Genomic DNA, 26,943 nt, shown 5'->3' on the forward strand with positions numbered 1-26,943 from the left:
TTATTTATAGACATGGTGACGTCATGTCGCTGATTTGTAAATCTGCGTGTCCCCTTCATAGCTGCATTTCAAGCCACTAGTTTGGTCGACTGTGACACTAATATAAAACGTTGTACTTGACTCCTGGTTTCAGGCAAGCAGCTTATACGTAAATACAATTATTAACTATATATATATATATATATATATATATATATAGAAAACACATAAACGTGATTTATTTTAAACTTCTCTGGCCATGTGTATTTTGCGCATCATAGCTGTGGACAATGTTGCCGTGGGAGCCGTAGACGCTTGTCTAAAAACACCCACCTCGATTGAAAAAATATTTGACGAACGCGTAGCTCAGCCAATCAAAGCAAGCATTGACGGCCCTATAGACGAATCAGACCAATCAGAAGGCGGGGCCAACACAATCCTTGTCCGAGACTCGAGACGATAACTGCAATCACTAAAGTGTCAAAATGATGCTGGCTGCCAACATGTTTTCTTTTTAACATAATTAACTTTGACATAGGCAGGTTAGCACGCTGATGTTCCCATGGCTACTTTCTGGTTCCTGCATTTGATTTTTTCCTAACCCAGACAAAGGATTTCATTGAGCTTTCACCGTGTTTTTGGTAAGTCTGCATGTGCCGCAGCTATGAGCTGCCTAATTAGGGGGGATCGTTCTTTCTTTGATTTTAAAGAAGGCTTTTGGCTATTGTGGTAACGATAACGATTTTTGCACATTACCGGGGATTTAGTTGTATTGAATGCTGCTAGCCGCTTGCGTCTACATAGCTTGCGAGTGACGAGAGGGGATGTAGGGCAGAAGATAGAGACGACTGTCACTGCATGTGTGCAATGGGAGAGACCGACATAGGAGCAAGCAATGTCGCACTTTTGTCATCTTAAGCCTTGCAAAATCAAACTACTGAATTATGTATGCATTTATTTCAACATTAGGTCATTATGAGTGGGCGTAGTGACATCTCAACCTAAAGTCCATAGTGTGTCAACAGGACCTGTTATAGAAAGCTATTGGGCACGTGGTGTACGATGTCATGTACACTAAGTTAAACTCAAGAGGTTCGATGCATACCCTTTAGTAGGCTACATGCGTTGGCAAACTGGCAAATACTGTTTTACAAAGAAAATCTCAATGAAACCCATTGCTCCCAACGCAGTAGCCATTGTTATGAACTTTAAATATGTAGGTAGTGGTCAAACAGAGTTGACCTTTCAATTTTCACATTGTTTGTTTCCAGCAAGTCACGCACATGTTTTGCCAGAGGAAGACTCCTACCTAAAAAAAATCCCACGAGGCCCCGTCCCTTTGGATGAAACTTCTCTATAACTGGCTGAAATGCCTTGACCTTAACGCCAACATATAATGGCAGGACTAGTCTCCGTTGTGGGTTTGGTGGTGATGGTCAAGACCTCCATGGACACCCACGGCCCTGGAACAGTGATTCTTGGGATGACCCTGTTGATAAACATGATAGCAGCGGACTCACCTGTTGCAGGTAAGGGAACATCTGTCTCTGGGGTGCATAATGTCACTAAATACTTCTGAAAGGGTGCCCTTGAGCAATGCAATCGTTTCTAACACGTCACTTCAAGAAGCACCCCACTTTCACTCAAACATCTCTCCTTGCAAGACTGCATGTGTGTGATCTGTTTCACTATGTTGTGTGCAACACAAAAGATACAGCGGAGTGAGATTAGATTGCAGTGAGTATTCATAATAAAAAATAAAAAACCGTTTATCTTAGTGGCAATGATCATGACCTTGTAAAAGCAAGAATATCATCTCCTTTCCTCAACATGACACAAAACTCCAATATTTAAATAATTATGATCATGATGTATGCTTAAATTAGCAACATGTAAAAAAAATACATATTTTTGGCTTAACCCGGATGTAGTTATTTTGTTTCCATTATTTAGTGAAAGGGTGCACTCTGGGGGTGTTTTCCCCCACTAACTCCCATCCCCCAACACATTGCCTAGTTAAAAGGACCATCCAAAGTTAGTCATAAACCCATTATATTAAGTGCTAATAGGATTATTGTGACTGGTTGGCTGTCAGGAAGTGGAGAATTAGTTAATCCAAAACATGTTTATGGTATAACACATTGGTTTGTAGCATTATTTGCTAATCAGAACTTGCAGAATTATTCCCTTTATGCACCTCACTCTTTTCTGGGATGCTGGCTGGCCTTTATTTTGGTATACTTTCAAAACAAAATTTCACAGTGAAAAATAATGTACACTGATTAGTTGTCAGAGTCCATAATGTCATCCTTTGGTAACTAAAAAAATCAATGTTTTATGTGAGACATGGGGGGTCTCTAAAAAACGTATGCACTGAAACACGCGGTAATGCTGTTACTGTGACATAAAGCAATGAAGGTCTGTTGACTAAACTTTAGATTACAGTAGTTATCTGAAGTGTTATTTATGTATTTTTAAATATTTTGGAAATATTTCTTTTGGGTTTCTGATCTAATATTGATGTTGTAAGACAAATGTGAAAAAATGTGAATTAATACTTTTCTTGGTATGCACAGAACTTCCTCAAGATTTTATATTGAATATATCTGTACAGTTTATCGTAAGGTAAAAAAAACCTGTCAATTTCATGTATGTACGTTTCGTATTATTCATGCATTCGGTCCTGAACTTTCATTATTCTGTCTTGCTTTTGTTTTGGCTCTGAGTGGTCATATACTGAATAATTCCTATATCGTCCTTGAAATCCGTGTAACATATTTTTGCAGTTAGCATATTATTTTATAATGACTTTTCTGTTCTTGATTATTGACTTCCGTTTTTGCTCTTATAGCAAAGCATTTGATACATGCTTTTAGTTTCACCAAGATGAAGGCTAACCTTTTCATCGAACATTTTCTCTCAGAGAAAAAAAACAACCGCATTACTATGGTTTAGACTGGCATCACACAATTTAGAATCAGACAGTGACATTTTAAGAAGGCTTTGTTTGAGCTGTACATTATTGTATCATGACAACAGGCAGAACACAATGCATCACAACCAAAATATATTCCACTAAACGTCATCCAATTGGTAATTATATAGTATAGAGTGAGAGTTGGTTAAAAAAAAACAATGACTGTACGCTCTCACAGTGTTCTTGGGCAAGACACCGTGAACACTAATTTGCTCCTTATAGATGCCATTAACCTTTTCTTCCAATAGGATACAAATGATGTATTTTGTGATTCGGTGTGTGTGTTCGGTGTTTACAATTTGTATCTACTACTGCTGCCGATTGAGGAGGTTGCTTCCCGTTTCCATACAAGTTCACTGTCTAGTTTCTAGGTCAAGCAGGGCATGGTGACTTATTTTAATTGCTCTTCCAGATGGTAAATGGACTGCACTTATACAGAGCTTTTATCTACACCACATGGTGCCCAAAGCGCTTTCCAATGCCTCATATTCACCAATTCACACACACGCATTCATACACCAGTGGGAGGCTGCTCCCATGCAAGGCACTGCCAGGTCCACACTGGGAGCAAATTGGGGTTCAGTGTCTTGCTCAAGGACACGTCGACATGGTCACCAGGGTTGATCGACCCCACAATCTTCAAGTTGAGAAGCTAAAACTCTACCACTGAGCCACGCCACCCCCTATTTGATCTGCCATGACACAACACTTTCCTTATGTGTGTCACTTGTAATTTTGGGCTTTTGCTTGGACAACATGGCACTTTTCCATTACTTTACAATTCAACTAAAAGACCAGGTTTATTTTAGAACAGTGACTGGCAAGTTCAACCCACAGAGCTGTAGGCCAGGGAAGACTAAGTTGAAATTGGATATGTATGCGATGACAACATGGTCATTCATTATTCATTACAGCAGGGGGCCAATGTCCGATCAATGGCTAGAACCCATCCAAAGCTAAATTCTGGGTGCTCCACCATTCAGAAGGCCACAAAGAAGCAGTGACTAGGAGTCTTTTCCTGGCTTGTCATCTCCACAAATTGGTATTTGACTCTGATCATAGCAATGAAGGCTGGGACGGGTCTATAACATCAGGTGCTCTTGATAATCATATTATTATCATTAATAGATAAAAATGTATATTGAATTGTCCTGTTGCTTGTGTATGCTGTGTGGAGGCACCCTGGAACTTTATGAATGAATCATGGTGCTTAACTTTTCTTTTCGTCTCAGTGGACATGTGCAATGCTGAGGGCATCTTTGAGGATGTACGTCCTGCGCTGAGTTCATCTTAACATGTGCTTTGATGAACTACAACTCATACAGTATGTTCATTAAAACAGATCGTTCAACTTTGCTTGTTTGAACGGTTATTGATTGCAATTCTCAAAAAGTCTACAGATTTGTGATTATTGTCTGGCAAGGTGATTCATATTGACAGTTTTATCTAAAGGGAGTCCACAATCTTAGCCAGTGAACAGCACCAGCCGCAGAGTGAATGACAATTGAAGCAGTGTCGGAGGATGCTGCGTGACTGAAGTCTTTTGGGCTGCTCATGTTACATGCCTGTATTTCTGGGACAATCCCAACTCACAAGCTAAGTGGATAGTGGATACCACCAATTTTGTGTGCGGGGGCTTATCACAAAGCAATCGCAAGGGCACGTCACTCCCTTGTCGACTCTCTCCTGTTTGATCTCACATGACAGAACAGAGGCTTCAAAAGTCTTAAAAGCGTTGTAGTGTTAATAACAATTTATCTTTAACTCTAACAGTTTGCACCCACATTTCAAATGCATTGATTGTTAGGTTAATTAAAGACTAAAATGTCCGTAGGTGTGAACCACCTCTTCCCTGAAGTCAACTGGGATAGACTCGCTAATGAGGAGAAGATGGATCGATGGATGGATATTTTAATCATATCTTTTGGGGCTCTGACAGCAATAATATGAGCCAAGCATGTCTGACTTTCATTTTTGTATGACAAAAAAAGAACTGGAAAACCTTTCATGGGTTTGTGCTAAAGCAAAAATATCTCTTCTTTCACATTTGTTTCAACCCAATCCCACATTTAAATTTAGTGTTTGTCAACTACAAAACAATGCTTATGTGAAAACAGAATCTAATGAAACTATGTTGTTAAAAATATTAATGTTATTATTGTTTGAAAAATGTGTGAACGCTCTGCTTTTGCTGGCATGCTTCTTTCTGGCAACGATTTTGGCCACCCATTTTGTCATTTAAGGTCGTTGGAGACAATACAAAAATTTGTTGTCCTTATCACAGTGGCAAAATATTTCTCTCTGATACTGATTCAGATGAAGTTTGTTCTTTTTCTATACTGGCACTGTTGATCCCTGGAGGACTGAGGGAAGACAGGCAAAACGAGTGGAATATGTTCTATGATTCAATCCTAGACATCACCATTACTGCCTAAGCATTATCAGGTTAGCTTTTAGGGTTGGGCTTCCATGAGAGACAAGCAGACCTTCTGTAATATTGATTCGTGGAAATCACTGCTGTATTTCAAATCAATTTTAACAAGACCCCTCAGAGAGCTACATGGGTAGAGCAAGAAAGTAACTACGTAATACATTTTTACCCCACTTCTATGTAGACCTCTACCAAGAATTAAGTGTTAATAGATAGGATGGATGGATGGATGGATGGATGGATGGATGGATGGATGGATGGATGGATGGATGGATGGATGGATGGATGGATGGATGGATGGATGGATGGATGGATGGATGGATAAAATTGTTGCTTAGAAAGAGCCTATATCCAAAGTAGGAAAAAGCGGTCTGAAAGGCACATGAAGGATTGTGACCAGATGAATGGAAATGGAATCTCATTACCCTGTGATTTCTCAAACCATGAATAAATTAAATTTCATGGCATCAATTCTTTAGTGTTGTCAAACTAATGAGATGTCCCACATTTATAGGCATGTGCTTCATTATGGGGTCTATGGGAGTGAACAGCAGGTCACAGTTTCAGGCTTCCTGTGTGAGCGCCTGGAAAGCACATAAGCAAATTTAAAATCATAATTAAAGGGAACTAAATTATCATAGTTATCAGTACAATCACAGTATTGTTGAAATACTGACTGATATCCAAAAAATATAAAGAAAAAAGGAGCAAGAGACAGCACAATTTACACTCAGAGCCATGAAATACAATGTTGATATCCAAAGAATTATATCCCAAAAATATAAACAAAAAAAACAAGAGACAGCACAATTTACGTTCAGAGCCATGAAATACAATGTTAGTAATAGAGTAATTATAACATAAAATGGCAGAACTAAGCTTTTAAAATATTACCATGATTTATCAGTAAAAATTGCTTCAACCTTTTGTTAGATACAACAATGTGCACACGTTTTTTTAATATTAAAATATTGGTAAAAACACTCAACGTTAGGACTTAAACCTTTAATTTACAACATTTTATTTAGCAATCTAAATGATGACAAAGGTGGTTTGACAATTATTTCCCCTTTGGTTATTCAAGTGGCGATGCATTTAACAAAATGGAACATCACTGTGTCCTTTTTCTTTGACTACCAGACTACCAAAACATGGTGCATCTTTCTGGTGCCAAGCCATTTCCTACAAATTTAACTGCCCTCAGATTTTGCATTCTTTCAACAAACAGGATAACCCAAATGATGCACTGCCTTTGATCATGTGTTTGGTCACACTTGGTCCCAAACTAAACATGAATAATATGTCTTCAAGGATGTACATAGACCACATTCCATTAACTGATTTTTACTTCAAGAAAGAAAAAGGAATAAAGCAATGATAGAATTAAGGGATGTGGCAAACCTGAAAGCTTACTGTCAGAATTTGATGGTCGTGTAAAATATTTGTCGGTGTCCATCTGCACAGGTCTTGGTGGTTTGTTTTACTGACATTATGAAGTCCAACAATGCATGACCAGCCGTGTGTAACACTCTCATGTTTCAGAATACCAGCTGGCAGATCTAGCCTTTAAGAACTTTGTCAGGTTAGGGTTAACTCTGTGGCCCAATGCATAACTGCTGTCTGTCACATCGAGCTAAGCCTGAATATCATTTCCAAATAGCTGTCAATTAGATTTCTCCTGATTACTGTAATTATTGATAATTACAAGTTAAGCTATTCATCAGTTATAGAGATAAAACAAAACAAAACTTTCACGTATAGCATCTTTACACTATGTATAATCATGATTGTTATTATTATTATTATTATTCAAATACTGATACTTTATACCCTTTCCATTTGAACTGTCACAGGTATTGCAAAAGTCTTACTGTGCCACTCCAGGGGAGAACTCAAATGACATTTCCAGGTCACGTCCCATAGTGTGACCTCAAACAATGACCTATTTCTCAAGCATACATGCAAGCTGCACATTTGATCCCTAAAGTTGTCGCTGGAGAAAACTGATAATTACCTGTTTGTTATTTACGAGCAACCAAGTACAATTATGTGTAAGTTTTTACACCTTTAGACCACCAACACGCTGGTGGTGGAACAAGTGGCCAACATAAGCACAGTGACTGGTCAAAAACACAGAAAGAACACTGCAGGATCATAGCAATATCACTGATTGGTCTTGGGTTTTTATTGGTTATTCTTTTACTAAAGAGGAATATTTATATTTTTGTATTTCTGTTTCGAGTTCAATTTTATTTCTGTTCCAAACTTTGTTTCAGCTACAGTTGTTTTTTTAAGTGGTCCAAGTTGAGTTGAGTTTTAATTGTTAACCTCTGCCCATTGTTCTTTACTCTGAGTAAGGCTAGCTTCGTAGCCAATGTTAAATTGAATCCTCCTTGCTTCTCCGTAGATGAGTCTCTATCAGTTTCTACACACAACGCCAACGGATTTCTTGGAGATGTTTCGAGTCCAACAAGGCCATCGCTATCACCCTCGCCACCCTTTCTTACACCAGTCATAGGGAAGGAAAAGTCTCCTGGCACTCAACAACTAATTTCTCAACCCCACCATGAATCCTTCACTCTCAGTGATTTCAATGCAAAAGAATTACAGCCTCTTTATACTCCATCATTGCATCCATCTCAACTTGTTTTGGGATCCTTTTCACAATTAGAGGAATCTAAAGTTTCAAGAGACTGGAAGGTGGCCTGGATAAATTCTGCCAAACAAACTCTTTTGCAAACTCCTTCAGTATCTCTGATGCAAACTCAGTTAATTTCTTCAAGGTCTCCCGCTTTTGAAAAGTCAACAGTAACACAGCTTAGTTTTGCAAAAGAAGAAATCAGTGATCCAAAAAAACCACATACAGCAACGACCTCACTACCTGGTGAACAAAGTGGCACACTAGATTTTAGGAACACTTCATCAGATGAATCTTATATTCTAGATCATGTCTTAAGACACCCTACAAAGGGTCCAAGTACAATAAAGCATGAAAACTATCCACGCACAAGTGGTTCCCCAATCCCAGAGAATAAACCAGAGAACATTCTTCCCAAACCATATGAGATTTCAACCCCAAGTGACCATCTGCCTTTCATGGACTCTCAATTTATTTCCCCATCATCTGAACCAACAGAAGAAGTTCCACCAGATGACTTCTACCCCACCAATAGCATGGACTTCGACTGGGGGAGTGGAGATTATATGGAGACGATAGCATTCAGTCCTGAAGAAGCGGACTACTCTCTGGCCACCAAGGTTCTCGATACGTACGATCAAGAGGACAATAGAGAACATTACAACACAGCCTTTCCGTCCAGGGTGGGAACATCCCTCTCGTCCTTGCATCATCTTCATATCTTGCCGTCTTCAAGCCCAATGACAATGTATTCAACCCACTTACTTCGAACATCAATGGATGCCTCTTATCCTTCTCCATTTCACTTCGCTGTAGATCACACACAAGAGGTTACTGCCACAATTAGCAGTGAGACATTAGAAGCATCAGATGTCATAGATTGGCCAGATACTTACAGTATTCAACCGACCGATGTGCTATTACCTGACATGAACAGCTTGGAGTATTACACCACACAGCTGACTAAGGAGAAGTCTGCTTCCAAGAGTAAAGCTGAACAAAGAGGGAACATCACTGTGCTGCCCATCAGTCCTTCAGACATCACGCCCAGCAGCAGCATTACCACTGATGTAAAATTAATTGAGGATGACTCCTATAGTGGTTTGTCAGAATTTGAACCTCATGGTGAGACAACTGTCATAAGAACAGAGATTTTCAATAGCTCAAAGCTTGATGGCCCCTCCTCCCTCTGGGCAACGCACATGTCAACTGCAGATTGGTCTGCAGGTACTCATACAGTTGGCCTGCACAGCTCTGTTGTTCTCCTACCCAGTCCTACAGAATTTTTGCCAGATGATGTAATGTCCTCCTTCTCTCTCACTGATGTCCAGTGGTTTGTCACAGAGGTCTTCCCACTAAGTACTACCCTGCACCCTACTTCAGTCTTCACTGCAACAATAGCGTTTTCCTCTGGACCTGCTGAGCATCCTTCAACTGAAAAAGCATTCAACATCACCTCACTTTCATCCAATGAGTCCTTAACCTCTCCTGTGATGTTGGGTGATCAGGGAGTGACTAAAGATGAATTTGACAATCCAGCCACAATGACCTTGATTCCAACCAACAGTGAAGCTAATACCTTCTCACCCATAGCCACATCTCCAAATGCCAACGCAAGTTCTCACCAAACTGACAACGTTACCCCTGTCATGGGTAGTGAGTGGCAGATTACAACTCAGACATCCAGACAGTACCTCTGCAATATTGAGAAGCCCGAGTATTTAATCACTATAGGTAAGTCATTTTGTTCTCCTTTAAGTTGCACTTGATCTGTCCTGGTGTGCAATTAAGGACCTTTGAGGATATTTCCAAATTGATTTTTGATGGCTATACTGTAGGTAAATCACCATGCAAGATCTGAAACAATAATATATATTATTTATATATCATTTGACTTTGTTTTACTGTAAAGGTTTGCCATCTGGGACCAAAGTTGAAGATGCCAAATTTCAAGTCGAAGAGATTCTGAAGCGGGAATTCAACAAATCGTTTGAGTTACAGGTACCTTATTATCATCAGTGGAGTTAGAAATGTTCTTTATTGATTTTGTACTGTAAATACAGTGATACCTTTAGCTCAAATCATCATTCCATATTGCAGTGAATGGAAACTGTTCTCTCACCCCTCCAAGTTGCAATAGTTTGTTATTTTTCGCAGACGTTAAAGATTCTATTCCTGTGAGACTCGTCTATACGTGTGTTGCTCCACGTTAGCTTCAAAATATTCATTGTCTAAAGAGATAACTACCGCAATGCTACTTTTTTTTTTTGTCCGTCTATGATGATTAACGTTGTTTGTCAACATTAACGTTGCGAAAGTTTTGCCAGGTAGTGTTTGTACTTTGGTTTAACGCTCGTTTGTGTAGTGTATTGTTCATTATCTGCTGCGTCTTTTGTCGTTCGCTTCCACCATTGTGTTTGTAACTCAAATTTTTACTCGTAACTTAAGAAAAAAAAACGTCTGAGCAACAACTCGTGTCACAAAAAACTAACCCTCCTAAGTCAAAATACAAATGTATTGTTATATATTTTTATTCACATCACTTGCGTCCTGTACTGACGAGCAAATGTAACAAAACAGAAAACTTTATTGCTTTGTATGTCAAGGTTATAGAGCCACCACCAAAGTTTGTATTTCGGGTCATGTCCGATCCAGTTGTGTACACAGCCATATCTGTCATCAACGCCTTACAAAGGTCAGGACGCCACTTCCTGTATGTGTCGCCTCACTGGATGACACAAGACAATAAATATCAAGTACACACAGGTGAATTTGCTTTCTAAGAATTCAACATAATATTTTGCTATCATACTCTGCTTAAATTCCTTCATCCTCTCCCAATGTGCAGTGCTTCAGTTTGTTCCAGGTCACATTGATGTACGATTTTGCGACTTCAGTGAGCGCATTGAGCAAGGTTTGACCATGGCCTTTGCAGAAGTGTGTCAGCGCTCCAAGGCATCAACCAATTTCACAGTGCATGTAAGTGGAGCAAAATGGTGAGCACAAGAAATACAACCTTGCACTTTGATTTAAAATAGAGTAATAATACTAGTAGTAAAAATCAAAGAAACAACACTCGTGTGGGTTTCCTTTCCTATTTGCAAGCAAAATCGGTGTTGTTCAAATCATAATCAATCAATCTTTTGAAAGAGAAGAGAATGATTGCTGAAATTATTTCAGATTGTTGCAGCACGTATACAGAGTGACAGCCTGTTAAAAATCTACTCATAATCATTTTTTCCTAGCATAGTCTCACAAAAACCTATTTTTTTGTCAAAGCATCCTCTGGGTGCCTGAGGATCCGAACCTCAACATTCAGAGATTCTAATTCAGAAAATTCTGTCGTTTTCTATTCCTGTCTAGTACATAGCAAATATTTGTGAATTACCTATTGTTAGCTAGACCCCAAACATACTCTGTTTCTTCATGCTCCAGTTGTTGAGGATTATAGGAGATTTTTGTTAATAAAGGGTTTATTTGGTTAAGTACAGAGTTGGCTTGTGTAGAATTTTATGTAACCCAATGTTGTGGCTGCTTTAGGATTGTTTAGGAATTTGTTGCAGAACAGATTTGTTTCATGAATAACTAACCAAGAATGCCCTCGGCCAAACTGCCCAATTATATGCCCTACTTTTGGTTAACTAAAGGTTAACGCTTTCAGAGATTGACAATCTTTTCTATGAAGTAAAGCTTTTTCCTTTACAGTACATGTAGACCATGTAAAATGAACATGATTGTCAAATTGTGCTACAGATAATGAATATTACCATGGCTGTTCCTAAAAATCTGGAACTGGGGAGGTACCCAGTAGACATCACCTTCACTGTGCAGAGCCCCCAGGGTTATCGAATGGGATCAGAGGTCAGCATTGCTCTAATGAAGCTCACCAAGGTGGAATTCAGCTATTACATGGGCTTCCCTGTCTTGCAGATTGCAGAGCGTAAGTCTTACAGAGCTTATTTTTATAATAGCATTTTTCACTGAATTGTATAGAACTCGGTTATATGACCTGTCTTTCGATGTTATGACACTCTGATGTTTTTTTCTCCCCACATCAAAAGCCTTTCATTATCCAAAGTTAAACACGAGCCAGTCCCTTCGCTCCTCCTGGGTGAGAACAGGTAAGATGCTTTCAGTTAATTGCAATCTGCCATACAGTAAATCATGTTGGGCAACTTTGGTTTGAAATGTAAATTCTGCATAGCTTCATTCAGCTTTTCTTCATTATAGTTCTCTTGGGAGTGCCGGACAGTGAAGTGGGCCAGAGGACCTTTCAAGCCAACATCGAGCGTAGGGTGGCCATGGTACTTGGGGAAGCCATGGGACTAGTCAGACGTGTCAAGAGAGCCACCGACGTTGGCAATAGCAGCGTTCAGGTGTATATACTGTCTTTTTAGATTTTAAAACTTTTATTTTGTCGGTGACCCTTATGTGTCAGAGTGAATGTCTAACATGTATTTTGAGTGTTGATTAGTTTCTTAATTTGGCAAAAAAAAATAATCTGTGATGATCTTCTGAACATTATGATGCTACTGAGTTGGCAAGAATGACCCCTTGAGCATTTGTCTGTTTGCAAATTGATGACTGAACATTAAAGAAGATTTCATCCTTGTGCCATTTCCCTAATGCAAGTCCTAACTACCTTGCTACCCAAGTGAGTACTGAGGGTTCCTTATTTGAGCTTTTTAGTGTTCATGTAAGCACTGAAAGCCTCACTGCTTTACTAATCAGGCTGGAGCTTTTGTGGGGCTGCCCTGCACCTGCTCATCAGCCTCACATGGAGCGAGATGGGGCCTTGTCCCCATGGCAACAGCATCCCATTCAGCCCCCATTCAGAGACCACAACTGCACAAAGTGTTGTTGCTTTTCTTCCCTGTGACCCTCCTTGATGCTTCCTGCGAGCTGCAAAAATCAGATAAATTATTCATTCTTTCTCTTTCACTGTGCTTGCGTTTTGCGTTTGGCACAATGAAGAGATTTTAGAGGGCAGACAGAGATTGGTGTTTGGTAAAATATTTACCCATCAGAGGAATGAGACATGAATAACAGAAATGTCTTAAACTGGGATGTTGCCAGAGTGTTGACTATGAGTAGTAACCTAACTGTGCCAGACCTTTCTGGCTTGCTGTGTCACAAAATCAGAACGCACTTTGGGAGCAGTCGTTAAATGACAGCTCAAAAGTGTTCATGGATGCGCCGTGCTGGCCATTTCATGATAGCGAGGGTATGCCCTTGAAGGCATTCAGATTCTCAGCCTGTGTGTGGATGTCATCGTATTTCATTCATAAATATGACAACAGTAGGAATTATTGTAGAAACCAATTCATTGAGCCCGTTATTCCATTATTTAGTGGTTATCATTCAGGGTCGAGGATCGCACGTTAGCTGATTTTTGTGTCAATTCATAGGTTGTGAGCATGAACCGGCCTGTAGGTGCAGACCATCCCTTGGAAGTTGTGTATTTTGTGGAGCGCCCCGATGGCCAGAGGGTTCCTGCTGTTGAAATGGTCAACATTCTCAACAGCTTGGATGTCCAAAAAGCGGCTATCATCTTGGGGTATCGTGTTGAGGGCATTTTGGCACAACGTGAGTATCTTCATTGTGGCAATTTATTGATAGGGTATCTTGTTTGAAGCCAAGGTTCACTTGCCTCCAATTATCGAATATCTTATTTATCATTGTTTTAAAATAACAAACACACATGGACCAAACTGTTGGTACTTTACCATATTGACAGAAATATGGGTCAACAGGTGCCGAAGTTCCACTGAAAGATAAAGAAAATGTTACAATGCAATCATATCAGTGATCATTGTGCGTTTTACACAAAAACTTGCAGGAAACTTCTAGCTCCATGTGATCCTTCTTGTGAGTTAATTACATTCCCTTGCATGCAATGTACCAGCAGTCTGACGCTAAAGAAGGGACAACGGTCCCTCTGCTCTCAGGCTGGCTGTTTTTACTTAATTAACACCCCCAAGGGATAAAGCAAGTTTATTTCAAGGAAGAAATGTTAAAATTACAGCTAAGAGTCAAGAACCAACTCTCAACAACAAATTCCATCTCCTTGTGTGTGGCCTAACTGAGTGTAACTTCTGTCTGTTACACGTCAGCTGTGGAGAAGATGCCGTCGTCACCTTCTGACACTGAGAACCCCAACATGTGGATCATCATCGGAGTGGTGATTCCTCTCTTGCTGGTCATGATCATCATTGCCATACTCTACTGGAAATTGTGTCGGATAGACAAGCTGGAGTTCCAACCAGATGCCATGGCATCCATCCAGCAGAGACAGAAGGTAGATCATATGTTGCTATGCCACTCAGTGATGGTGTGAATGCAAATGATACTGCTTGTCTGTCTCTATATGAGCACCTGATGGACACAGCCTTTGGCCTGAGGTCAGTTTGGATAGTCTCCATCTTCCTGCAAGCCAGTATAGTAAAAGTTGTATAAATAATTACTCTCGGACAAAGCTATTTTTTTCTTCCAAGAAAAACATGGCATATAACATAAGTCCCGTAACAGCACCACAGACAGCAGTATTCTTTCTGAGCTGCTCATTCCTCAGGCAAGTCCCGACTCCCGACATCATTAAATAGTACTTCAATGTATTTTTGGGATCCCTGTCTCACCAGGCAATGTTTGATTTGTCTGTCTAGTTTCGGTCCTCTTCTACCAGTAAATGCTCTGCTTTGAAGCCCACGTACCCATGTTGATGGTTAAATGTACAAAAGAAACCAATTTAACTTCACTATCTCTCACTTAATACCACTCACCCCTCTGCTCCCTCATAAACTTCCGTTCACCAGGCACTACCTCAACATGAGAGGGCTATTGATTTTAGTAAAGCTGAAGAGTGGACATATGAGGAGGAAGAAGCGGAGTATGAAGATGAAGAGAATGAGGAGGAGGAAATCACTGTTAAAAACAGAAAGGTATCGAATAGTAGGTGCAGAGTAGTGTTTGGTAGTTTGTCAAATGACTGTGTGCTTGCTGTCCTGACTGTTGTTGTTGCTACATTTATATTAAGGCAACTACTGTTTCTTTACTATTAAAAAAACTGCATAGCTACACATGGGAAGAATCTGTCCTGTCAACCGTTGCTTTTGCTTAGGGAACACTCACTCTAAAGAGCAAAGACATTACAAGCAGTGAGGAGGAAGAAGAAGAGGAGGAGGAGGAAGATGATGAAGGAGTTTATGATGATGAGGAGGAGGAAGAAGAAGAAATGAAGAAGCCTGAAACAAAACCATTCAAAGCAGAAGAAACGAATGGAGTAAAATCCAAGGCAGTACAAAAGAGAAGCGAGAAGATACAGAAAGAAGAGAGAATGACAGTCGCCTCCAAAGAGAGGCGGGGCAAGCAGGAGGTACAGGATGTAGTCTAGTAGCCAGACAGATCGATGTGTTTGTAGCTTCACTGGACATTAGGACCATGCTTTGCTGTCTGTAAACTGTGTGTCATGTCAGTATAGTAGTTGTCGGTGTTTTTTTCTCTGTAGGGGTGTATGATATCATTTTGTTGAAGTAGTAGATTTATAGATGAGTTTGTTGTTGGTGTGGCTAAAATTTGTAATTTATGAAGGGAATATTACCAGATTAATAGCCCACTGAGTATTTTTTGCTTCAGTGTGGGCTACACAAAGTGGCTCTATGTTTCCTTTGTGTGCATTTGGGATCATTCTTTCAACAGAGTGTCACACGTGTTTTTTAAGGCAGCCCTGCCAAGGCAGAAACTTGTAACCTTGCTGCTGTCGACTTTCAGCCTTTGGTAGCACTCCCTATTATGTCTTCTTAACCAACCCAAAGTTGTATTGCATTGTATTGTATTGTAAATGTCTCTGTTTCAGTTACAGGCCCCCAGTGTGAAAGGCTTTGACTTTGCTAAGCTGCATCTTGGCCAGCACAACAAAGATGATGTTATGGTGGTCCAGGAATCTGTCCCAGCAGGGCCTCTGCCCATTTCAGATAAGGAAGGCCCTAGTCCTTCCCAGAATGGGGATGTCCCTACCCCCATATCCAAAAACTCTGCTTCCTCAACCAGAGCGTCCCGCAGCTTTCGAAGACGAGAGAGGTCAGTGATCCTGGCAGTGCAGGGGGGTGGGTCGGGGAACCGAAGCAAGAAAAGAATAACATGATATAAACAACATTAACCTTCTCTCCATTGTTTTAATGTTCCACTGTTAGTGGTTGAATGAAGCCAAAGAAATACACGCAATGTTGAGATCAACTTTCAAAGTACTTTCTTAGTGTATAAATTGGTTGTTTTCTGTTATAGGTTGTAGCTAAAGAAAAAAAATAGGCCTACTAGCTGGATAATCAGCTACATTATATGCCATAGTAAGCCAATGTGATTACACCACTGTAGGGTTCATGTTAAGGGTTAAAATCTTAACAGAAATTGGCTCTAATAATAATCATCATCATCTTCATAATGATAATAATCTTACCAGTGATACTGCTTGAAGTGTGTATGTTTTGTTGTTGTTGTTGTTCATTTTTGAAACCTCAAGCAATAAAATGATTATCCTCACAGTTTACTCAGCCAGCCAGACACAAAGCTTTGACAGATCAATAATTGACATACAAGACTAGGAGGGCTTCCTTTTTGCCTGGTATTCTGCCACAGATTTTGTTTTGTTGTTGTTGTTGTTGTCGACCTTGTCATCTGTTTGTATTATCTTACAAATGTCACTGCTTTGACCTTGAAGGAAAACTGATGTTTTATTATTATGTAGCATATCCCAGCACGCAAGCCCATCCTCAGGCGTCAATTATTCATTTAAGTGTGTGTTTTGTGCTTAGGATCTCACCATCAGACGGTGATTCCGTGGTGAGTGACCGCTCCAGTGGACGCGAGTCAACTGAGGAGAACCTGAGAGCCCAGGCCACACCCAGTGACAGCAAGCAGACACGTAAGGTCCCCATCAATGTTTTAAATGGCAAGAGGCCCTGGCAACACTCAAACCTTTTCTCAACACAGCAAAAGAGGGGGAGAGGAATATAAACACTGAAAAGAGCAGTGAGATGATTTAATTTTTTGTCTCCTAACAGTATTTTACTGGAAATGTATCATAAAATAGTACTTATAGGGTAAACCAGAACACAACATGAAAGACAAATATTTTGAGTCCAAAATAAGTCCAGAAAAGCAAAAGAAGGAAAACAAAAAGCGGAAGTTATTTTGACAGCTTGTCGACAGATTGAAGGTTGCAGTGCCACTCTGAGACGTACTGGAGCCAGCTAGAAGCAGTCAGGCACACTGCAGCCTGTCTGACCTCACCCACACAGGACTGACCTCTGCTTTGTTTTGTTGTTGTTTTTTCCACTGATAAATCTTTTCCTGTAGTTCGTTATGGTGTTGAGATACATGCACCCCAATGTTGAGGGACTATTTTTAAAGTATGAGGTTTCCGTCACTCGTACTAAATGAACTCATGACCACCTTAGGAAAAGCTGTTATCATTCACACTGTGTCCCTCTTTGTCATGCCGCTTTGTTTGCTTTGGATTTTAACACGTGGGTCCCTATTTTCATCGTGGAGCGCAAAGTGCCGTGCACCTGTGTGCATGGGTGGAATTTTCTTTTGTTCGCTATTTTCATAAATGGGCGCAGGACGAAATGGGCGCTTGCGCTGTTATGGGACTGAACACAAGTGACTCGATTGAAGGCCCGAGTCCCCATCGGTTTATCAACTTGAGCAAGGATTGATCTTTTCCAATAAACCTGTCTTTTCTTTCTATTGCGTTGCAGGCAAAAATAAAATTGGTAAGACTTTCTTTTCTTTTCGTCTGTCTTCCGTGAATGTCCCTTTGTGTTGTTTGTTTCTGTTTTACCCTCGTGCTTATCTTGTTCCCACCATTCATCACTGTCAGCCCAACTGTCAGTCGCACAAAATAAATGTTGCTAGTGAAATAAAAAGGTCAACTTTTTTTGTATTGACCCTAATTGTACTTTCTACCAGATATCCTAGTTTGACTTAACATGGTCATTTAGACTTTTGAAGACCTATTCAAGACCTTTAAACTGTTTGTCATTTCTGCCTCAACAGGTCCTCCTCCTACAAATGGCCTCAATGAACAGACGTCATCTGCCTCCATATTTGAACATGTTGACCGAATGTCGCGGGCCACAGATGTAAGCCGAAGACTACCCAACAAAGTGCAGCTTATTGCTATGCAACCTATGACGCTCCCACCCCTCAACAGCCACACTGCCACTGGCAAATTGCCTGAGACCAACAAAATAAACAAGGAGGTTCGCCTTTCTCAGTCCTCATATTTATATTTGCGGGTTGATAAACCCAAAAGTTCACATTTCCTTTCTACTTGATGTGTCTTCTCATCAGATCCAAGTAGCAATGAGGCAGAAATCAGAGATTGAGCATCATCGAAACAAGATCCGCCTGCGTGCCAAAAGGAAGGGTCACTATGATTTTCCTGCAATGGATGACATAGACCTTGCAGACACCAAAGACCAGGATCACAGTTACCATAAAACACAGATGCAGATGGATAAGATCCTGGATCAAAATGCACAGATTTCCTCCATCTTCAAAGAACCGCAAAAAGGGTGGGTGTAGCCTTTTATTCTTAGTTGTAATGTGTGTACGAATGTATATATACACACGCATGCACATACATACATACATATATACATACATACATAACCTACATACACACAATTCGATGACCTTTTATTTCATTTCCAGTGCTCGAGGGAGGCGCTCTCCAAAACAGAGGATAAAGGAGCAGTCAAATGGAGGATTGACAGATGCAGACAAAGATCACCTCATCACTGAAGACACTGAAGCTGTTTATAGGAAATATCCTGGGGTGAACAACGTGGCTTATGTAGTAAGTTTTAATATCAGTGCCTGGTCATCAAAACCTTTTCTGTGTATAGAATACCCCAACATTTTATTGAGCCTTAACGCCGTCCATTTTTCTTGTGTTCATTTCAGTCGGACCCTGACCAAGCCCCAGGGTTGACCCACAGAAGCCCATCCCCCACAGATGAAGTTTTTGTCGATCCCACTTCCTCACCTCCTGGACATGCCCCTCCACCACCACCCTACATGCCTCCACAGCCCTCCATTGAAGAGGCGCGTCAGCAGATGCATTCGCTGCTGGATGACGCCTTTGCCCTGGTGTCACCCACTTCCCAGGGCAGTTCGGCAGGGGTGACTCTTCCAGGGGTCAATGTCAATACTTCTGATTCCAGTCCTCCAGGCCGTGACGCCCGACCTTGGGGCACCTCCCATCAACCCCTTGGCCCTTCTTACACTGGTGTAAGTAACTTATTGTGGTGGCAGAGACAAAAATACCACAATATGTCAATTTGTATCCTTTATGTGCTTTAAAATCACAGTCTTCCATTTACATTCCCTTACTTTTTTCACTTGAATTAATTACCAGAATGACGCTTATACAGTAGTTTCAAACTAATCTTTGCAAACGAATCAGCCAAGTATAGATCTTCTGTTGGCCTCCTATATAAACCCGTAAGTTCCCTTTAAAACTAAGGTGCAACATGAATGTTCACTCCATATGCTTGATCTTGAGCTGCTTTTGTAGCAAAAATAAAAAGTACCGCTGTTTGTAACTTGAGCTTTGGAAGAATTCATCCAAACTTAAAAATTGCTTATAGATATCTCATTTGTTATGTCTGTCATTACTGATCCATTCTCTCTGTTCCCCTCAGAAATTCAGCGACCTGAGTGTGTCTCCTCCTCTGGTTCAAGGCTTAATACCAAGGTTAGGAAAGCATTCAATTGACGTCATTTATTGAGCCTTAGTGGATTTTCATTTTCAAATCCTGTTATTGATCACTGCTGAATAATATCTACTTTGCCTTGTTTCCTCCACCATCCACCACGTCAAATGTATGAATAATTTAAGGGGTCATTTTTATTTTATCGGTTTAATGGAACAGTCCGACGGTCTCTTAGCTATCCCCCGAAACACGAAGGCACTCTAGCATATGAACACACCACATATTCACATGCAATATGGTCTTTTCCTGGAAAGTAGAGCACTGGGCCACAGCCGCTTGATATAAATAAGTGAACAATTCGTCATGTACATTAGACAAAAGTGATGGACTTATCGTAACAAACTCTCCTGCATGTTCTCTTGCATGACTTGAGGTTTGGAGGCTTGATTTCTTTAAAGCGTTAAAAAAATAAAAAGTAACATTCTGCGTGTTCTCTAGGCAGGACCGTGGTCTGAGTTACCTATCCCCAGTAGAGGCAGCAGGGCCTGGGGAGCATCTCCAGCTCGACAGCCTTTACTCCAGCAGAGGCCTCTATGCCGACGAGCTGCCTACATCGGCTCGACCGCGGCCAGTAGGAGGCACTCCAGGTAAAGCTGGAAACCGTTCTCAAATTGCCCTCTTTCATTACATGTGCATTTTATATAAGAAATCATAGTATTGTCACTGCTAGAATTGTCTACTGGACTAAAACAAGGTACACGCGTACAGATTTTAAATGTCTGTTTTTTTGTTTTTTTTTAAATGTGAGACCCTGCAAATGACAGAGACTTGTTGGTATACTTAAAATGAACAACAAAGTACACCACACACTACATTTGTCATAGTAGCAAGACGGACCTCTGTGAGGAAGCATAAGCAGGGAGCATCAAGACTGCCATTAAATACAAAGAAGAAAATGTTCTCTTATTAGAAGAAGCTATGTTAGCTGCTTATTATATGTGAAAGCACAAAAAAAAACTTCCTTGCAACTGAATTTACAATACCCATTTTGTCAGTTATGACTTGGGAGACACATTATACGTTGAACACAACTAGTCTTGTAACAGTTTGCTATCGCGTCTCTGGTTTGTCAATTATATAGGGGGGAGGTCGGTAGGGTCGTGTCAACCTGAAAGACTTAGCTCCTCTTAAATTATTAAAGGCAGTGAAGTGAGGCTTCCACTAATAGTATTATGCATTGACTGTACAGAGTCAATCTCACACTGACAGAGACAAACACACAATAAAGTTTGCAGCAAAATGAAATTGGTGACAGCAGACTGATGTCATGTAATAAATCCCTTGTGTGTGTGTGCAGGCGCCCAGCTTCATCATCTTACACAGGTTGGTCTGTCCAGCCGTATAAATGGCTATCCCGTCGGGTTCAGGGGTTATCCAGGATGGACAGATAGACAGAATGGAGGCATCAGCTGGAACAACTACCATGAGGACAGTTACTGCAGAGTACTACCAGATAACAGTGCAGTAAGTGCAACCACCTAAATACATTTCTACTCTTATGTATGTTCCATGGATGTATATTTCTTAAAATACTACTCACTTACTCTTCAGGGAGGTTCTTGTACTTTATTGCAGATTGAGAACTTCCATGAAATTTTTATTTTTTTTTCCCACAAACAATATATGCCACTGCAGTAGTTTACAACACTGTAAAATGTCACTTTTTCACACTGACAGATGCTTATTATAGCCACATAGGTTAACCAAAATATTAGAGACCCTTCTCAGTATGGTTTAGTGCACTACAGTCATAAACATAACAATATTACATCATACAGTATGAGGGCGGAGATAATGTTTTGGTTGTTCTACTGTTTTTTTTTACATTAGTAACATTATAAGGCACAAACTAGGCCATAGATTATTTTATTCCGCAAAATGCTCTCTGTAACTTTAACAACCCAGGTGAAAATTTGCTCCAACTTGACATAAGACGCTTGTGTCTCAGTCAAGTTTCATGTGCTTCAGAACAAAAAAACTCATATAGGTGAGCTTTTCAGCAAATAGTTACTGATAGGTTCCACATAAAACAACATGAACACTAAGTGTATTTTGTGAATAGTGAGCCACAAGTATGCAGTCTATTACTGTACAGTATATTCATTCTGTGACAAATTATCAGAGAACCGCTCCAGCTTCGCAAGTGACACTTCCTTTTCTGCCCTGACTTTCTTGTTTATCTCGCAGATGGCCAGAAGTGCCCTCAGAGAGTCGTCAGCTACCCCCGCTCACCTTGACGTTGGGGCAGGCTACCTTTCTGCCCCTCTCTCACTGGATGCGACCCCTCCCACCCAGTCTTCCGCCTCCTTAATCAAGGCCATCCGTGAGGAACTTTTACGCCTGTCGCAGAAACAGGGTTACCACAGCTGAGATAGCTCTGACCCCACCTTCTAATGTGACCATGCTTCCTGTGGAAGCCCACCAAGAAGCAAAGCAGAGAGATAGTCCTGCGAGATGGCAATATTAAGGTGGCTAATTCATGCCTCTTGATGCTCTTTTGGATTTGGATTCGAAAATAACCAGGAGTGTTTTGAGAATGAACTAACCTCAAGTACAGTATGTCACTATGGGACAGTGTTATTATAATATATAGTATTATATAAAAACTATATGAGGTCCAGGATTCACCACCATGAGAGATTTAGATGTTCAGTGTTACCTTAACCTCCATCTAATCTGAGATATGCTTTGTCTTCACTCTTCAGAGATGTTCATGTGGCTCCTTCATAGTAAGGTCGCAGTTGACAGCCAGCAAATCAGTCTTGACTCAAAGGAGAAGACTACACAGTATCAACTCACTATGCTACCTATGTACTTCTTAGCCTATCTAGCGCAGTTAGTTAGAGCTGGTCCTTGGCCTTTTTGGACTATTGGCATTCAAGTCCTTCAAGTTTTGTACGTTGTAATAATTTTTTTTTTTTTTTTTTAGAAATGTTAAGCTTTGAAATGCCTTGAAATCATCCATTTTCAAATATAGATCACACGGAAGAAAATATATGAACTTGGCAATCGTCATAATGTATGTGCTAAGTGCTTGGCTGTGTTTTTCTGCACTGAATGCACTAGTTTCTTAGGCTGTGGTCTGGTGGTTTCATTAAAAAAAAAAAAAAGTTGATGAAGAATACACCAACTTGCAATGCATGTATTAAATCACCATCTCTGTTTCATGCAGTATTTGAAGGTTTTGTAATGCCTTTTAAAGACAGGGTACTGTATTTATAATTCATGTCATGCTCATATGTATTTTTTTTTTTAAATCACCTTGCCTTGTGTTTTGTGCACCATGAACAAATTTGTACCACCCACTGCGTTATCAAAATTACCACTATGCGGGACGTAAAGTTTTGTTGTTTTGTTTCAATGAAGTCAAACCGTTTATTGTGCAATCGGGGTTTCGAATTATTATTGTGTGTAATGTGGCAGATTACAACAAAACTCTGCTATTTTACGAGACTCATTTGTTGCTTTAACATGTAACAGGCTTCACCATAACAGACGTTCCCCATCTGTGACAAGGAGAGGATTTAAAAAATACACAATTCATTCACACTTACGCATCCTTGGAGAATTTAAAGTATGCTGTACACATACGTACTTTTAACATCTTAACTGATTTTTAAATGTGAGAGCCTACACGTAATCTCGTGTTCTGGCTTCATCTGCTGTCTTTTTTTGCAACAGCAAATTTTGCATGTATGTTTCAGCTACTGTTGCATCCATTCTTTTACCGTCTGCCTTGTAGTATATTTTGCCTGTGCGTGAATCTCCAAATGCAACAAAATAAAAAAAAAACAATGACCATAAATTGTCTTTTTAAATAATCATCACCATATATAGCCGATACGTCCATTTTCTATGCTGCTTATCCACGAGAAACAAAGATAGTTTGAGTCCGTTAAGTTACCTCTCAAAGAAAACATGATGTCACTTGCTGTAATTATCTCAAATGGCCACACTAGGGAAGCAGATCCAAAGAAGAGGGACTGCTCCTTTTCTCTCATAATGACGTAACACTAGTCAAGGTCACTATATTTCACTGCATTTATCTATTTAATTTCTTACAGTGTATGCCGATTACATGTTGAAATGTACAAATAAAAAAAAACATGAAATATTGATTTGATAGTCTACTTTTGTGTGAGCTCATATTGTTAACATTTATCGAGTTGTATCTCATCCCATCAGACGCTTCTTCCCTGTAATCCCATCAGAGGATCTCTAAATCCACCGAGTGATGCAGATAAACGCTGCAAATCCCAGCCAACTCCACTCTGCAGAAGGACACGCTGTGAACATCTTGGCAAGCATTTTACAAAGACTTCAACCCTCTTCCCTGATTTCATGATGTACACTTCAAGTCGTGGAAATTAATCCTAATTATCTTTTTAGTCAGAATATGTCGAGTCATTTCTTTGTGACTTCCTGCCTGCCCTCCCTTATTCTAAACTATTTAACCCTGACCTGTCTCCTCTTGAGTCTGTGTCAAACTGGGCCCAGCCTCAAGGGAATTACAGTGGTGATAAAGCCTCCATACTATACACTATAAATCATCTGTCTTGTGTTTTATGGTAAATACAATCACAACCAAGTATTGCACTTGTCTTTTGATTTTAAGTCTTGAGTCTATGACATGCATGTGTGCTTTGGATAAAGACTTTTTTTGTGGCGGAAGGGTGTTAGAAACCAAGCAACCCCTGACCCCTTGTTTAATCCTGTCTGCGGTCTCCAGTCCTCTCTAGGTGGAGCACAACAAAACACCAAGGAGTTAATCTGGCTCATGATGCTCATTACCGCCTGGGTGGCCAGCCAACGAGGGGTGTGGAGGACCAGGACGGTAGTGGTTGTCCACTGAGGGTAGGAGGAGTCCAATAAGCACTTCCAGCCACTGACTGGAGCAGGAAGCACTGGGAGGGAGGAAGGAATTTGCATGTTGTGAAGTGGTGCAGAGAGTTCAACAGCTCTTGCTTTGGTCAACAGAAGAGCAACTAACTACCCAGCATTGTAAGTAGAGATTTGTCATGCATGTGTCTGTCATCGGTTACTTATCTTGGGAGTTTATAAATGCTATGGAAGGATTCTGAAGCAGTATAAACATGAATGGGAGGTTCTTTTGACATGCTATGATCTTTTGTCTATTTTTGTCAACATTTGATATTCCTTTGTGTTTATTTGTCCTGCCAAGAATCCAAAAGGCTTCCATTTTAAGGATTGTGCATGTCTTTGGACTGCTTGCTGATAGTTCAACTGGCCAACTTGTATTGTTTTCTAGAATCTATCGTTGCTGCATTTAGCCTCGAGTTTTTGTGCTGATGAGTCAAATGAGCCACTGCAGCATCTTCGGCCACATTAAGCTGTATCCAGCCGTGGGCTGGCTGCCACTGATGGTGTCACGGATACCAGTTTTAGAACTGGAGAAGATGCTCTTCTGGGAAAGCACATCCTGACACTCCTTGTTCTTCCATCATCGGTTAGGCCAGCCAGAGGTTTTCTATGCACCGCACCAATAGAAAGCTTTTAGTATGTTCTCCAGCAAGCTGTAATAGGTTTGTTCGCATTGATCTGCATTAAAAACTGAGGCTCGTAACTGTACTTTGAAGGCCTTTCGTCAGCATGTGCAAGATTACTTGAATAGATTTTCATGGGCTGTCGTCACAGAGTGGTTAACTTGCTTTAACTTTGAGCAGGCAATATTGGTTCAGTTGCTTCTCCGTGACATGAGTCAGTGTAATTCTGTCATTGAGTGGTTGTCTTTTGCTATCTCTTATTCACTGTGGAAAGCACATTGTCATGATTCATGTCACCCAACAGTCACTCTCGTCTTGTGTGTTACACTTGCCATCCTCAAAGTCACGGTACAAATTATCTCCATCCCTCCTCCCCTCCCCACGCTCTGTGTCAGGGGGCACAGTGTGAGATTGTACTGGGCTCTGCTGAGTAGGAGGCCAAGCTCATGTGATGTTGGAGTGAAAGAAGGGGAGGGGGGGATGAATAGCTGTCATTCACAACAGAGGGCCCGGTTGCTGGGCAGCTGCCCTCTGCTCTGACTTCACTCAATGTCTGCTGACTGTCAGCTGCTGGCAGCCTTCTTCTTGCTGGCCCCTTCCAGAGCCGGTCAACCTGTGCGACAAAAGGGGGATCATATAGATGACCCATGTACACAGATGGTTGTAGTTTATTTGGTGTCAAGTTCTTTTTCTGATGGCCAAATAATCCTTGGTCAGCAGACTGGCTCCGCAGGGGGCTGTTTTGTCTGATTTGACGACAACATGATTTATCAGGTGGCATTGAGTTTATTTGGTCCCTTGCTCAAGTAGCTACGCAAGGACACCTGACATGAAGCGAGTACCGATACCTAGAAATAAGGTCAGGTATTGCTGTCCTGATACCAACACCAATTGGTACTCACCCATGCTTTGTTTTTAATTTTTAATACGCCATTATCCCAGTCTATTTCTGTACCTTACCGCACACTCCCTCTTTCCAATGGCAGCCAATTAGTCAGTCCATCTTTGCCTTTTTGGATCTCATCTGTGATAACATTTTCATAATATACACCTTGATTTTCTTGAACCCCTTGAGCTATGGACAGCCTGACTCTTTGATTGGGGGAATGTCCTTTGCTCTGTTATGTTTAAAGTCTTGGCTGGACATCCGGGATGTGGCAGCCATGTTTGTTTTCTTTTCTTCCTCAACAATCCGCTGATCACTACACCCTACATTTCGAAGTTGCATTGCATCAGTGATAGCAGCCTCCAGCAGACATTGTGGAGCCACGTTTCGGATGAAAATAAGCTGACGTCCACAGTCCACGGTCATCCGTTTAATCACACCCCACTTAAATCCTTACTCACCCATCTTGCTCCACACCCACAGTGAATGATAAATGCATGCTGACACTGATGATGGTGTCATTGCTTTGGTTGACATCCAGATACGTGCACTGCAACGTCTACTGGCAGTAAAATAATTATGGTTATTCTCAAGAAAATGGCATGTGTGCTGACAAGACTGACTCACTAATACACAAACTGCACTAAAAGGACCTAAACAGCAACAATAGACACATTGCAGTCAGTTTCACCTGATTGATGATTAATAATAATAGATTAATTTAAAAAAAAAAAGCTACGTGAAAGTGTGA

General features: G+C 40.6%; 2 protein-coding genes across 4 annotated transcripts in view; both read left to right on the forward strand.

Annotated features, from left to right (window-relative positions):
* Window positions 1–411: 411 nt before the first annotated feature.
* On the forward strand, window positions 412–23,920 carry si:ch211-1e14.1 (UPF0606 protein KIAA1549). 3 transcript variants are annotated; one of them, XM_037254797.1, is made up of 23 exons: window positions 412–620; window positions 1,251–1,508; window positions 7,795–9,759; window positions 9,938–10,026; window positions 10,632–10,791; window positions 10,874–11,004; window positions 11,779–11,965; window positions 12,087–12,146; window positions 12,256–12,401; window positions 13,434–13,611; window positions 14,139–14,323; window positions 14,838–14,963; window positions 15,878–16,101; window positions 16,833–16,942; window positions 17,781–17,795; window positions 18,079–18,284; window positions 18,376–18,599; window positions 18,739–18,883; window positions 18,991–19,317; window positions 19,731–19,783; window positions 20,241–20,389; window positions 21,100–21,266; window positions 21,990–23,920. In XM_037254797.1, the coding sequence occupies exons 2-23, from the start codon at window positions 1,376–1,378 to the stop codon at window positions 22,170–22,172; spliced, it is 5,163 nt and encodes a 1,720-aa protein (XP_037110692.1). In that variant the 5' UTR covers window positions 412–620; window positions 1,251–1,375; the 3' UTR covers window positions 22,173–23,920. The 3 variants fall into 3 exon arrangements, with proteins under 3 accessions (XP_037110692.1, XP_037110693.1, XP_037110694.1); XM_037254798.1 differs by lacking the exon at window positions 17,781–17,795; XM_037254799.1 differs by lacking the exon at window positions 14,838–14,963.
* An 810-nt stretch (window positions 23,921–24,730) lies between these two features.
* mical3a (microtubule associated monooxygenase, calponin and LIM domain containing 3a) overlaps window positions 24,731–26,943 on the forward strand; it is a 59,989-nt gene continuing 57,776 nt past the window's right edge. The window contains exon 1 of the mRNA XM_037255216.1: window positions 24,731–24,803. The gene's annotated coding sequence lies outside the window, so the exon portion shown is untranslated. The remainder of the gene's footprint in view (window positions 24,804–26,943) is intronic.

Source organism: Syngnathus acus, chromosome 6, assembly GCF_901709675.1.
Source record: "Syngnathus acus chromosome 6, fSynAcu1.2, whole genome shotgun sequence".
In the NCBI taxonomy this organism is placed as follows: domain Eukaryota; kingdom Metazoa; phylum Chordata; class Actinopteri; order Syngnathiformes; family Syngnathidae; genus Syngnathus; species Syngnathus acus.

Excerpts from the sequence above, each read along its gene's own strand:
- si:ch211-1e14.1 (XM_037254797.1), top strand. The coding sequence starts at position 1,376 with ATGGCAGGACTAGTCTCCGTTGTGGGTTTGGTGGTGATGGTCAAGACC. Across the intron at positions 11,005-11,778 it reads CAACCAATTTCACAGTGCAT|ATAATGAATATTACCATGGC; the intron begins GTAAGTGGAGCA and ends ATTGTGCTACAG. Across the intron at positions 16,102-16,832 it reads AGCTTTCGAAGACGAGAGAG|GATCTCACCATCAGACGGTG; the intron begins GTCAGTGATCCT and ends TTTTGTGCTTAG.